The 13,029-nt window shown below is 47.7% G+C and overlaps 1 protein-coding gene across 2 annotated transcripts; it reads right to left on the bottom strand.

Moving 5' to 3' along the window:
• Positions 1–3,313: 3,313 nt before the first annotated feature.
• LOC123075856 (uncharacterized) lies at positions 3,314–7,004 on the bottom strand. Of its 2 annotated transcripts, XR_006436224.1 has the most exons (5): positions 6,377–7,004; positions 6,083–6,281; positions 4,013–4,126; positions 3,889–3,924; positions 3,314–3,795 (listed from the first exon to the last, which is right to left on the bottom strand). XR_006436224.1 is itself a non-coding variant. In XM_044498359.1 (2 exons), the coding sequence occupies exons 1-2, from the start codon at positions 6,950–6,952 to the stop codon at positions 6,144–6,146; spliced, it is 714 nt and encodes a 237-aa protein (XP_044354294.1). In that variant the 5' UTR covers positions 6,953–7,004; the 3' UTR covers positions 6,020–6,143. The 2 variants fall into 2 exon arrangements, 1 of the variants encoding a protein (XP_044354294.1); XM_044498359.1 differs by lacking the exons at positions 3,314–3,795; positions 3,889–3,924; positions 4,013–4,126 and having other exon boundaries at positions 6,020–6,281.
• Between the last annotated feature and the right edge of the window lie 6,025 nt (positions 7,005–13,029).

Genomic DNA, 13,029 nt, shown 5'->3' with positions numbered 1-13,029 from the left:
TCTAACTTTTGCATATTCATTTATGAACAAATTACAACAACTCAATTAACTACACATCTAAACTACACATCTAAATTAACTACACATCTAAATTAGGAAAATTCATATGAGCTCACTAAGGGGACGGCGATCGACGAGGAGGCAGGGCACGGGGGCGACGGTGAGGGGCGCGGCCACGGGCGACGAGGAGGCAGGGGGCAGCGACGGCGACGGTGAGGGCGCGGCGACGGGCGACGAGGAGGCAGGGGCGGAGGTGAGGGGCGCGGCGACGGGCGACGAGGAGGCAGGGGGGCGGGGCGGCGACGGCATCTGGGCGGCGCGGGACGGCGTCGGAGGCAGGGCGACGACGGCGACGGCGAGGCGCAGAGGGGCAGCCTGGCGGCGTCGTCGGGGCAGGGAAGACGAACTGAATGAAAATTTCACAAGTGCTAGTTATATAGACGAAGCATTGGTCCCGGTTCGTGACAGCAACCGGGACGAATGCGACCTTTAGTCCCGGTTGGTGCCACCAACCGGGACCAAATGCCTATTTTCAGCAGCCCAAAGGGCGGGAAGCGGCGGCCTTTGGTCCCGGTTGGCGTCACCAACCGGGACTAAAGGGGGGGGGGCATTGGTACCGGTTAGTGCCACGAACCGGTACCAATGCACACCTTTAGTCTCGGTTGGTGCCACCAACAGGGACCAAAGGCCATGTGCTGCTGCGCCCGCGTCAAAAGTTTAGTCCCACCTCGTGAGTTGAGAGGGGCGCGCAGTGGTTTATAAGCCCCATTGCCGCATCCCTCTCGAGCTCCTCTCCATTGCAGGCTTACGGGCCTAATTGTCACTGCTATGCCTGATGGGCTTACTGGGCCTTCTGCGGGCCTGAATCCAGGCCCATCCATGGGTTTCTAGTCGTATTCAGGCCGTGGTGCCCCAGTAGGTGGCATATTTTTTATTTTTTGCCTGTTTTTTTGTTTTCTTTTTTGCTTTATTTTTTTTTTGTTTCTACTTACAACAAAAAACTTATTTATTTTATTTTATTATGTTTCTAATTACTTATTTATTTTACTTTATGATAATTCTTTTTGCTATTAAAGTTTCTAACAAAAAAGTTCTTTATGAAAATTCTTTTTGCTTTTAATGATTTTGAACAGAAAATACTTCGATAATTTTAGTTGCATCAATTTTATATAATTTTAGTTTCAATAATACTAGAGGTTTCTTATAATGTTTTGAACAGAAAATACTTTGTTAATTTTAGTTTCATAAATTTTATTAAAGTTTATTTTATTTTGTTTCTACTTATATATTTTAATAAAGTTTATATTATTTTGTTTCTAATTACTTATTTATTTTATTTATTATTTTTCATGCACCATTTTTCATGCATTTACTGATTATTTTGAGCTATAAGACCCTAAAATTGAAAAGCATTTCAAATGAACTCTGAAAAGGTTGAAAGTTGGCATGGTATCATCATTTCATCCACATAGCATGTGCAAGAAAGTTGAGAGGGTTACGGCAAAAACTGGATGCACTTCGTGTACAAAACGGACAATCTATTTCAAAGTATCAGGATTTCATACGGAAACTTGTCTGTTACAAAGGGATTTCATTTTTTAAAACTTATTTGAACTCCTGACTTTTTGTGTGTTCAAAATGCACCATTCAAAACCACATCATCATTTTTCAATCCTTTCTGACTTCATTTGTTATTTTTCATGCATTTACTAGTTATTTTGAGCTATAAGACCCTGAAATTGAAAAGCATTTCAAATGAACCTGAAATTGAAAAACCCTACAAATGAACTCTGAAAAGGTTGAAAGTTGGCATGGTATCTTTATTTCATCCACATAGCATGTGCTAAAAAGTTGAGAGGGTCCCGGCAAAAGCTGGATGCACTTCGTGAACAAAATGGACAATCTCTTTCGAAGTATCCGAGTTTCAGAGGAAAACTCATCTGTTACAAAGGGATTTCATTTTCTTGAACTTATTTGAACTCCAGATTTTTTGTGTGTTCAAAATGCACCATTCAAAGCCACATCATCAATTTTCAACCCTTTCTGACTTCATTTGTTATTTTTCATGCAGTGACGGATTGTTTTGAGCTAAATGACCCTGAAATTGAAAAGCCCTACAAATGAGCTCTGAAAAAGTTGAAAGTTGGCATGGTATCATCATTTCTCCCACATAGCATGTGCTAAAAAGTTGAGAGGGTTACGGCAAAAGCTGGATGCACTTCGTGAACAAAATGGACAATCTCTTTCGAAGTATCAAGGTTTCGAACGAAAACTCATCTGTTACAAAGGTATTTCAATTTCTTGAACTTATTTGAACTCCAGACTTTTTGTGTGTTCAAAATGAACCATTCAAAGCAGAGACTGATTTTGAATGGTGCATATTCAACACATAAAAAGTCTGTAAAGATCGCCAACCCCAACATAAAAAAATGAGCATAGATGCGCCTATAGAGAGAATTCAACCTAAATTCATAATAAATTTCTATGAATTTCAAAAAAAGTTACTCTGAATTTAGGTCAAATTCCATGTATAAGGGCATCTATTTTCACTTTGAGAGGAGCTCAACAAGGCAGAGAGGGACGGGCTTATAAACTGGTGTGAGCGCCCTTCGTGGCAAGGTGGGACTGAACTCTGACCGCAACGAGGACCAACCCTTTAGTCCCGGTTTGTGGCACAAACCGGGACTAATGGCCATGGGCCAGGGGCGAGGCGCATTAGTCTCGGTTCGTGCGTGGAACCGGGACCAAAAGGTCCAGACGAACCAGGACCAAAAGGTCCAGACGAACCGGGACCAATGGCCCACGTGGCCCGGCCGGCCCCCCGGGCTCATGAACCGGGACAGTTGCCTCCTTTGGTCCCGGTTCGTGAGTGAACCGGGATTAATGGTATTACGAGGGTCGAACCAATGCCCTGTTTTCTATTAGTGGAGCTCGGGGACGGGAGCGCTCGCTTCGTACCGAAACATTCTTATATTATGGGACAAAGAGAGTACCTTGTAATTAATTTCCTGTGCAATCAACTCTTGGACTCTTCGATCAGGAAGCTATATACACCAAGGAGAGACATCACACTGTGATTATATATCAAATATATATAGTAATAGGTTCCAATGGATGCGAGACCACACCATACTATACTTATACTTACTTCCTTACTAATGCCTTCCGTGCATCGGCGGAACTGCAAGGAAAGATGATTAAAGCATTTGCATCGTAAGAGATACTGATAATTAACCAATGAAAACACATACAGAACTCCTATGAACAAAAAGAAAACCTACTTGTCGCTCTAGTTGCAAAAACCCGCTGGAGCGCTCCAGCTCAGCCTTCAAAGTATGTTGGCGCGATGGAACCACGTTCTCATTGTAAACATCCTGCAGAGCATCTCCGCAACACATCTACAAGTTTTCCAACAAAGAAGAAAACACCACCACCAAGCATATACAGGGTTAGAAAGCATTGACGAACCCGGTCAATAATTATAAACGGTTGTTAATTAGTTCTGATGTACAATGCTGACCTGAGCCTGATTGACCCGCTTCCAAATCTCAAGAAAGGCACGGTCAAGACCTTCCACAAACAGACGATAAAGGCTAGTCCTCCATACATACTCCTAAGTTTAATTGGAAGATTGCGATTGCTAAATACAATCATAACTAGAGCTGACCATCTAAATGAGCAAGGGACAAAGGAATCGTACCTCGAAACCATGACATGCTAGATCCAAATGAATGTTGGTGAACCTATTGGCAATCTTAATTGATTGGTAAAACCTTTACGGCGCATTGGCTCCCACTAAATAGTAGAACAGAGAAGTTATTGTGATGCTACAATGCGTATGTAAGATTAGTTGTCATTCCATGGTTTTGAGAGGTCATATAGGCCTACCTCCAGAAAATCTTTAAGCACATGATTTTCAAGCCACTGTTAAGAACAGAAGGTTGTTAGTCCAATTTCTTTTTTACTGAACAGAGTTTTAACTTGGACTGGCTGATCATTTCACCATGAATACCTTCATTTCCCTGACCATCTTTTCCCAGTACAGCACATACTCTCTATCAGCATCAGGGGTGTTATGAAACGCTTTGTACTGACTCCATCTTTCATATTCATACTCATTCACACCCTGCACCAGAAAGGAAGGGAAGCAGCATATCACAGCTGTCCTGAGAATAACAAGCACTGGGCATAAGGGTTGGGAATGCTCTTAGTATGTGTGTGGCTACTATTGGTTACAGTACTTTCGCACTTCAAGAAGTTCCAAAAAAAAAAACAGTATTGTAACATGTAAAATATATGGGGCCTCGGCATATCAGGCAAAAGTCTGTTTACACATACAAAAAAATGTATGGTACTCGTATTTGGGAGTTGTCAGCATGTGGACCGCTTGTGATTTTTTTAGGACTTGTTCCCCCACCCCCCGGTCGCCTCCTCTGAGGCAACTCGGAGGAAACCCTTCCGCCGCCGCCGCATTCCCCCCTCCCTCTCCCTTCCCTCCGCTGCGGCCTGAGGGGCCCTGAGCCGCAGGGGCGCGGCCCCGATGATGGTGGTGGCGGGGATCTGGCGCCTCCTCTTGGTTGGAGGGCCTCGGCTCGCCGGGACGGCGGCCCCGACTGGTGGGCGCGGTGCGGCTCGTGCGACGGGTTGCACTGGTGGGCAGCCTCCCACGGCCGCGCGGGTGGCGTGGAGGTCGTGTGCGAAGGTGTGGCGGAGGCTCCTCGCAGCCTGCCGTTGCTCCATAAAGAAGCTCCGCCCCGTTTCGATCTACCCCGATCCATGCCGACACCGGCCCCTGGTGTCGTCCCTCGGTGCCGGCCTGGCGGATCTGGCGAGTGGGCGAGGTTCTGTGGGAAACCCCTGACCGGCGGGGCAGCCTCCCGAAAGTCGACGCCTTTGGCACCGACTCCCTTCCTGGAGGCTTTTGGGTGGACCCTCTCCCTCCTGCCTCCTCCCAGAGCTATGGAGAAAGCTGGTGTTCCCCTGTTCTAGGCGTCGATGACACCCTGTTGTCGTGCTCCTTGAAGGTGGCGGCTGGGAACTGCCCTTGGTGGCGGGGATGATGGTGCTGTGGTGGCGGTGCATGGTGGCATGGCCTTCTTGATGCATCCTGCTCGGCTGCACCCATTGCAATTCGATGCCCTCTTTGGTCTTCTTCGTGGTGCTGCGCCTTCATTCAACAGCTCGCGTCTGGTGCTTCGTTCAGCCGCTGCTGGTGTTGGTGCTCGCTTGGTTGGTCATCCGTGTTCATGGGTATTCTCATCCCGCTTCTCCTGTGGCAGCTTGGTCACCTTGTGTTGGGTTCTTGTGGGATGCACTCTGCCGGTCACCGGTGCGCCACCCATCGAGCCTGGCTGAAAGAGTAGTGGCCCTTTGTGACGGGGGAGACAACTCAAGTGTTGCCCAAGTTTGTCCTGTGGATACAGTCGGCGCTCGATACTTGCACGGTGGTGCCCTCCTTTCGTGTCCTTAGTTGGGTAGTTGGTGCGGACGTAGTGTTGCTCGTCGGCATCGCTGCTTAGTGCTTTGGCTCTATGGTGCTGCCGTTGTGTTATTCTGCCTTGTGCCATGTATCTTTCTTTCGGCTTTGTTCTGCATTCGATTCTCCTGTAATGTGGTGCCCTTGTAATCCTGGCCGGTTGATGGATTGGTTAATTAAAAGTAGGGCTAGGTTCGAGCTCTTCTTGGGCTCGGCCGGTGTCTTTTCTCTAAGAAAAAGGTTATAATACTTCTGTCTGTTTCTTCTACCGTGCACAGTTTATGAGATTTTTGATAATTTATTGCAAACACACATATTTTCAACTGTGTTTAATCTCCAGAAGATGTGATGTTCATAATTTTATTTTTGCATTTGGGCAAGAACCTCAGGCCTCTGGAACAAAGAGGTTACTCACACAAAGTCAAGCTATAAAAACAATGAGAAATTGCAGTCATGATTCATTAACTATCCAAGCTGTCGGAGAAATATTTGTGGTCACCCATTCAAAGGTAAGAAGAGAAGAAGAAATTGGTTACTGGACGCATGAGCACAGATTAAGTGTATATGCATCACTCAACTCAAAGTTGTGAATACACATATACTTACACAGTTAGGGAGGACTAGCCGCTGGTAGTCGCTCAAGTTTGCAAGTAAACAGAGGTCGGACTCAAAGTTGTGAATACCAGCCAAACGCGCTATCATGAAGGCAAGGATAGAAGAAGTCATTCTCCAAGGCAAGCTCCATAGGGTACTTGGATTCCAATGCAGCTTCTTCTAGCTCTTCGACAGGCTTTCCAAACAACAACTACACAGATCGATGGACAGACGAATAAGGTACATAAGAGGGTGTATATCCTTGATCCCGATAGACAGATAGGTGTGAGGTGATATGGGACTAACCAGGTAAGCTTTGAAGCGATAACGTTTATACTTGGCAAGGAGGCTGTCCAACTGCTCTTGATTCAGTCCAGTCTTGGCGTCAATTTCAGCTGGTCTGCGAGCCTTTAGCTTCCTGCAGTACTCGACGAATTCCTCCCTAGTGATATCATCGCCCGAGCCCTCTCCGAAATGTCCATCTCCAACATCTGGTCCGTGGGGTTCGCTCAAGAACCTGTGGGCTTGATATTCTACTAGGGCAGCCGGCAGCTCATCGTCATAGAAATTAGAATGAGTGAGGACTTGGACAATTTCATCCGGAGGAAGATTTGGGCTGTCGGCGGCGGCGACGGCGACGTCCGCTTGTAACTGCAGCCGGGCGAGGCGCGAGGCGAGGATCTCATGGTACCTGGACTGGCGGGCCGGCCGGGCGACCGGCGGCTCGTCCAAGGATCCGGACGGCGGCGCGCTGGATGTCGTGCTGCTGCTGTCCGATTCGACAAGGGATCCAGACAACGATGCGCCTTCTTCACCGCGGCGCCGGCGGGAGGGTCCTTCGCGAGGAGACCTCCTGCGGCGGCGGCGCCTCTTCTGCGGCATCGGCGTCTGATCGGCGATCAGGAGTGGAACCGTTGTGACGGCGATCACATGGTTCGGTTCACAGACCGTATCCTTAGTTCCTTACCCAGGCTGGGCCTAAATGAAAGCAGGCCCAAATTTTCTTCCGCTATTCCTTGAGGTTTTTTTTAACAAAAGTACTCCCCTCTAGTTAGGGTTTCTTATCCTCTCGAAGGCGACGGCGGCGCTCGTCACCAACGTTGAGACTCCGCTCCCCTGCGATCTCCTACGCCGCTTTGGCTAGGGCCTCTGGCTCCTGGTCGGGGGGTGGGGTGAGATCGGTTAGGGAACCACCGCCCGCGGACTCCTTTTCACGGGCAAGAGAAATCATGGCGGCGACGGCTTTGGGCTTGGGTTCTTCCGAGTTGGAGGCCATGATGGAAGAACTTGGTTTGAGCGAAGAAAACCTGCAGGATGTGGTTGTGGATGAGCAAGACCTACCGGAGGAATCAACACGGTGGATGGCGATCGCTTGAGTCCATACGCCCAAGACCTACAACCAATATTGGTTTTATCGCCAGATGAGAATCACATGGGATCTCGCTAAGGAAGTCAAGATTCGTCCCTTGGAGGAGAACATATACACCATGCAGTTTCAGTGTCTTGGAGATTGGGAGAGGGTCATGGAGGAAGGCCCCTGGACGTTCAAGGGGAAGGCTGTGGTGCTGGCACCTTATGATGGCTTCACTAAACCCTCGACCATTGCTCTCGACAAGCTAGAGATATCTAGGTGCACATCCACGATTTTCCGGAGGGTTATTCACCCCCCCCATCAAGTCTTTGGCGGCCACTATTGGTGAGTTTGTTTATGCTGAGCCCAAATCGCAAGACTTTGAAGGCAATTTTGTTCGTGTTCGCGTGAGGATAAACGTAGAAGCACCTCTGAAGAATGCTGTATCCCTGGTAAAGAAGAAAAAGAGGGAGATCTTTAGGGTCAAATATGAAAGGCTGCCAGACTGGTGTGCGGTTTGCGGCTACCTGGGCCATCTCCACACGGAGTTCATCCACCAAAAGCTTTAGTTTTCAAGGACCTCAGAGCTACCTGGTTTATGGGACCGGGACGCGGACCTGGGGAAGGGAGAGGCGGCCGAGGCGGCAGATCACAGGGGGGTAGAGGCAATGGGCGTACAGGGCGCGGGGGCCGACGTCCAGGACAGTACGATCAGGAAGCCTTTAATGCCGATGATGGCTTAGATGATGATATGGAGGAGGCGGATGCGAATCGCAAGAGAGGAGCCCAACAACAAGTTCCTTTACTTACCTCTCCAGCAGCGACACCAGTAACACAGGGAGATACGCTGGTGCTCCCCGCTGCCACTGTCCCGGCAAGTCCATCATCCAAGCAGGACCTCAAGAGGACAAAGACAAATCCCAGTCCAGCAGACAAGAACTGGGGGAAGAACAAAGCGGCAAATACACTTACTGATGCACGTTTGGCGGGCCCCAACAATGGGTCGCGCCTAATGCAATGAGTTGTCTAGTTTGGAACTGTCGTGGGGCTGGCAAACCCGCGACAGTTCGTGAGCTTCGAGACCTCTCGAAGCAATTTGCCCCTTCTATTGTTTGCATTCTTGAAACACAGATAGAAGGTTCGCGTGTTGAGAATCTGGTAGGAACATTAGGTTATAATAAAAGTTTTGCTGTAAGCAGTTCTGGTAGAAGCGGGGGTCTTGGTATCTTTTGGAACGAGGAAATAAAACTGGAAGTTATTGGTTATTCGGAATATCATATTGATACATATGCTAAGGAGATGACAGGACATAAACTAGAATAACTTTTGTTTATGGAGAGGCCTAGGTAAATGAAAGATATAAGACCTGGGACATGCTACGTGGAATAGCAGGCACGAGAAACGAGCCTTGGATGGTAATTGGAGACTTCAATGAGGTCCTTCATGCTCATGAACGCGACAGTGTCGGGAGTCACAGCCAAGCCCAACTGGATGCATTCCGTGATGCTCTGGATACGTGTGGATTATCTGATATTGGTTACCAAGGGCTGACGTGGACTTTTGAGAAAAAAGTTACTGGGGGAACATTCACAAGGGTACGTCTAGATCATGACTAACCCTGAATGGATTTTCGCCTTTCCATCAGCCACGCTAGAACATTTGACAGCCGCTACCTCTGATCACGTACCACTGCTGCTGCGTCTCCAGCAACAACATGCATGCAAGCGGGGCCCGCGACCATTTAAATATGAGGTTTGCTGGGAGCGTGACCCTTCGCTTCCGGATGTGGTGAGCACTGGTTGGGCGCATGGCCCTGGCGATTCTGTGGACCAGGTGAAAAACAAATTGCAGTCGCTGTCGGGGGAGCTGGCTTCGTCGGATCGCACGCAGTTTGGCAGTGTCAGGAAAGAGATTGCAGATTTAAAAAGGGAGCTCAGCATCCTACGTGGAGTTCCAGGATGTTCTGGGCAAACTCACCTAGTATCTTGGATTTGTCATGGCAGATGTCCTAGTGTGAAGATTTAGTCGTGAGGGCAACGCATCTATGTGGTAGCTTAAGAGGGGTTGATCGGGATGAGAGACGCGAAGCGCATTAACACATAAAACAAGGGTTTAGACCGCTTCGGGCCCCGGGAAACATCATCCGATAATAGCCCTACATGCTGTTTGTGGCTAGGTCTCATTATACTCATGAGGGAGTCGCCGCATAAGCCGGCTCTCCTCTAGTTGTGTCTAGCCTTCAAGATTATTTCCTATCCCTCTTGGGTGCCCTGCCCCTCCTTATATAAGTTGAAGGGCAGGTTACATGTGGAGTCCTAGTAGGATTAGGATTAGTCTATCTTTATTAGAAGCTGGATACAAGTCCGGTTCTTGATTCCTTGTAAGGGAAATATTTCCTCACGCCTTTCCTCTTAAGCCGGCCCACCATCACATGAACCGGCCTACTGGGCCTTGGGCCTTGTCGTCCGTCTGACCCGCCCGCCGGGTCACCAGTGAGGCGTAATGTTCAGGCGGGTTGCCCGTAAACCGCCAGGTCCGTCCAGGTCGCCAGTGAGTCGCCAAGCTCCAGCCGGGTCATACATCCGGCGGGTTACACCGCCAGGTATATCCCCGACATTAGCCCCCAGTTTAGCTTGGATTTATCCATTGTAAACTTATCCTGAAAAATAAACACAAGAACAAATTTGACATGTTGTGCTCCGGGTTAAAAGTTTTCCTGAACCGGCACGTGATCATCCTTAAGTCCTTGTCATTTCCTCCTGGATGCGTTTTTATGATGTCATAGGAAATCTCCTTTAGCTGATATGTTCAAACATTGCCAATGCAAAAAATCTGGGCACTTCTTCTGAAAAATCCGGGTAAATAGGCCAGCTTCATAATTAATTTGCTGACATCGGTTTCTCCCAGCAAAATATTGTGAAGAATAATTCATTTGAGTCGGCCTTCAATGCTCTGACTTGACAAAAATATAGGTCTTTGAAATATTCAACTGATATTCAGCTGGCTTGAAGATGTAGTCCTTGCCGGTTTATTATTGCCAAAATTGCCGGTTTATCATTGCCAAAATATCTGGTTTGTAAATATTGATAGCCCCGGGTCATAACTCTTGCTACCATCAAGCTTGAAAGTGTACCTCCCTTGTATGCATATCACTTGTAGCCACCCAAGCCTTAAGAAGGGAGCGTAGTAACAGCTTAAGACTTCTTAAGACTTGCTTCAATGTAAATGTCACAACCTTGAAGAAATCTGGGTTGTTTATCTCAGTCACTAGTCAAAACTGAATATTCCACATATATGTAGCCCCCAAGTGCCGGGTTGTCATGCTTGCAGCAACCTGGGACTTGTAATTGCCTTATGGTCATAAAAACTTCAACCAGTGTAGCCCCCAAGGGCTGGGTCATTATGCAATAATGAGCAGGGACTTTGTAGATATGATCATGTAGACTTGAACAGCAACGGTGGGTGCCAACTGTCGTGGATTTGTCACGACAGATGTCCTAGTGTGAGGACTTAGTCGTGAGGCCAACGCATCTATGTGGTAGCTTGAGAGGGGTTGATCGGGATGAGAGACGCGAAGCGGATTAACACATAAGACAAGGGTTTAGACAGCTTCGGGCCCCGGGAAACATCATCCGGTAATAGCCCTACATGCTGTTTGTGGCTAGGTCTCATTATGCTCATGAGGGAGTCGCCGCATAAGCCGGCTCTCCTCTAGTTGTGTCTAGCCTTCAAGATTATTTCCTGTCCCTCTTGGGGTTCCCCCTGCCCCTCCTTATATAAGTTGAAGGGACGGGTTACATGTGGAGTCCTAGTAGGATTAGGATTAGTCTATCTTTATTAGAAGCTGGATACAAGTCCGGGTCTTGATTCCTTGTAAGGGAAATATTTCCTCACGCCTTTCCTCTTAAGCCGGCCCACCATCACATGAACCGGCCTACTGGGCCTTGGGCCTTGTCGTCCGTCTGACCCGCCCGCCGGGTCACCAGTGAGGCGTAATGTTCAGGCGGGTTGCCCGTAAACCGCCAGGTCCGTCCAGGTCGCCAGTGAGTCGCCAAGCTCCAGCCGGGTCATATATCCGGCGGGTTACACCGCGGGGTATATCCCCGACACCTAGAGACAAAAATTAATGACAGACTGGTTGAATTGTTTCACCGTGAGGAGATTTTATGCAGGCAGCGGGCAAGGGTTGACTGGCTCATACATGGGGACAAAAACACTTACTTCTTTCACCTCCGAGCGAGTAGGGGTAGAAGGAAAAACCAGATCAAATCGTTACAGAAGCTAGACGGACAGATGACAGATAATGAGGAAGAGATGGAGATCATGGCAACCTCTTATTACAAGGATCTATACACAACAGAGGGGGTACATGACATGGAATAGGTCCTAGCTACTGTTCCGCGCAAAGTCACCGAAGCAATGAACGAGTCGTTGAATGCTCCATACAGCCGTGAGGAGGTAAAAACTGCCCTGTTTCAAATGTTCCCAATCAAGGCACCCAGTCCAGATGGATTTCCAGCCCGTTTTTCTAGCGTCACTGGGAGGTATGTGGGGATGACGTCACCAAGGTGGTTCTAAAAATTGTGGAGGGCACGAAGTCAGCTACATGCATTAATGAAACAGTCCTGGTCCTAATTCAGAAGGTAAAAAACCCCACCCTATTGTCTTAGATCTGTCCAATTAGTTTGTGTAATGTTCTTTACAAGATTGCCTCAAAGGTGATTTCAAACAGCTTGAAAGTGGTTTTGCCTGCCATAATCTCCGAGGAGCAATCAACTTTTGTCCCCTGTAGGTTGATAACTGACAACATTATCACAACATATGAGTGTCTACATTTTATGAAAAGAAATAAGGCCAAGAAGCACCAGTCTTTTGCTCTGAAACTTGACATGATGAAGGCATATGACAGGGTGGAGTGGCCATATCTTAGAGCAATTACGATCAAATTGGGCTTCACTGAAAGGTGGGTGGACATAGTTATGGGACTAGTGACCACAGTTAAATTCTCTGTCATGTTCAGTGGGAAAAAGTTAGAGGAGTTTGAGCCATCAAGGGGTATCAGACAGGGGGATCAAATATCTCCGTACTTGTTCTTGCTAGCAGCAGAGGGCCTTTCGTGCCTGTTAAAATCCAGAAGTGAGTCATCCAACTTGGGTGGAGTACAAGTGGCACCTACGGAGCCACAGGTAAACCATCTTTTATTTGCTGATGATAGCCTACTGTTTTGTAAGGCGAATAGTAATGGAGCAAATGAGGTGAACCAAGTCTTGAACATTTACTGTCAAGCGTTAGGGCAACGAATTAACCTTGGAAAATCTTCAATATTTTTCAGCAAGGGTGTTCTAGAAAATGTCAGATTGGAAATCAAAGGTTTGCTTAATGTTCCAAATGAGACCTTGACTGAGAAGTACTTGGGCATGCCGTCAGATATTGGGAGCTCAAAAAATGGTGCTTTTAAATATTTAAAGGACCGTCTATGGAGTAAGGTGCAGGGGTGGATAGAGAACACCATGTCAACTGCAGGCAAAGAGGTGTTAGTAAAGTCAGTTGCCCAAGCCATACCAGTCTTATCCATGTCGTGCTTTAAGCTTCCGAGAGGGTTATGTGA

This window comes from Triticum aestivum, chromosome 3D, assembly GCF_018294505.1.
Source record: "Triticum aestivum cultivar Chinese Spring chromosome 3D, IWGSC CS RefSeq v2.1, whole genome shotgun sequence".
Lineage (NCBI taxonomy): Eukaryota > Viridiplantae > Streptophyta > Magnoliopsida > Poales > Poaceae > Triticum > Triticum aestivum.
Note: the sequence above shows the minus strand (reverse complement) of the source record. Positions and strands in the feature narration are given on the sequence as shown.

Bases quoted from the DNA above. Each gene is read 5' to 3' on its own strand.
- LOC123075856 (XM_044498359.1), bottom strand. From the start codon at position 6,952: ATGCCGCAGAAGAGGCGCCGCCGCCGCAGGAGGTCTCCTCGCGAAGGA. The intron at 6,282-6,376 runs GTTAGTCCCATA...CGATCTGTGTAG, and splicing joins ATCGCTTCAAAGCTTACCTG to TTGTTGTTTGGAAAGCCTGT.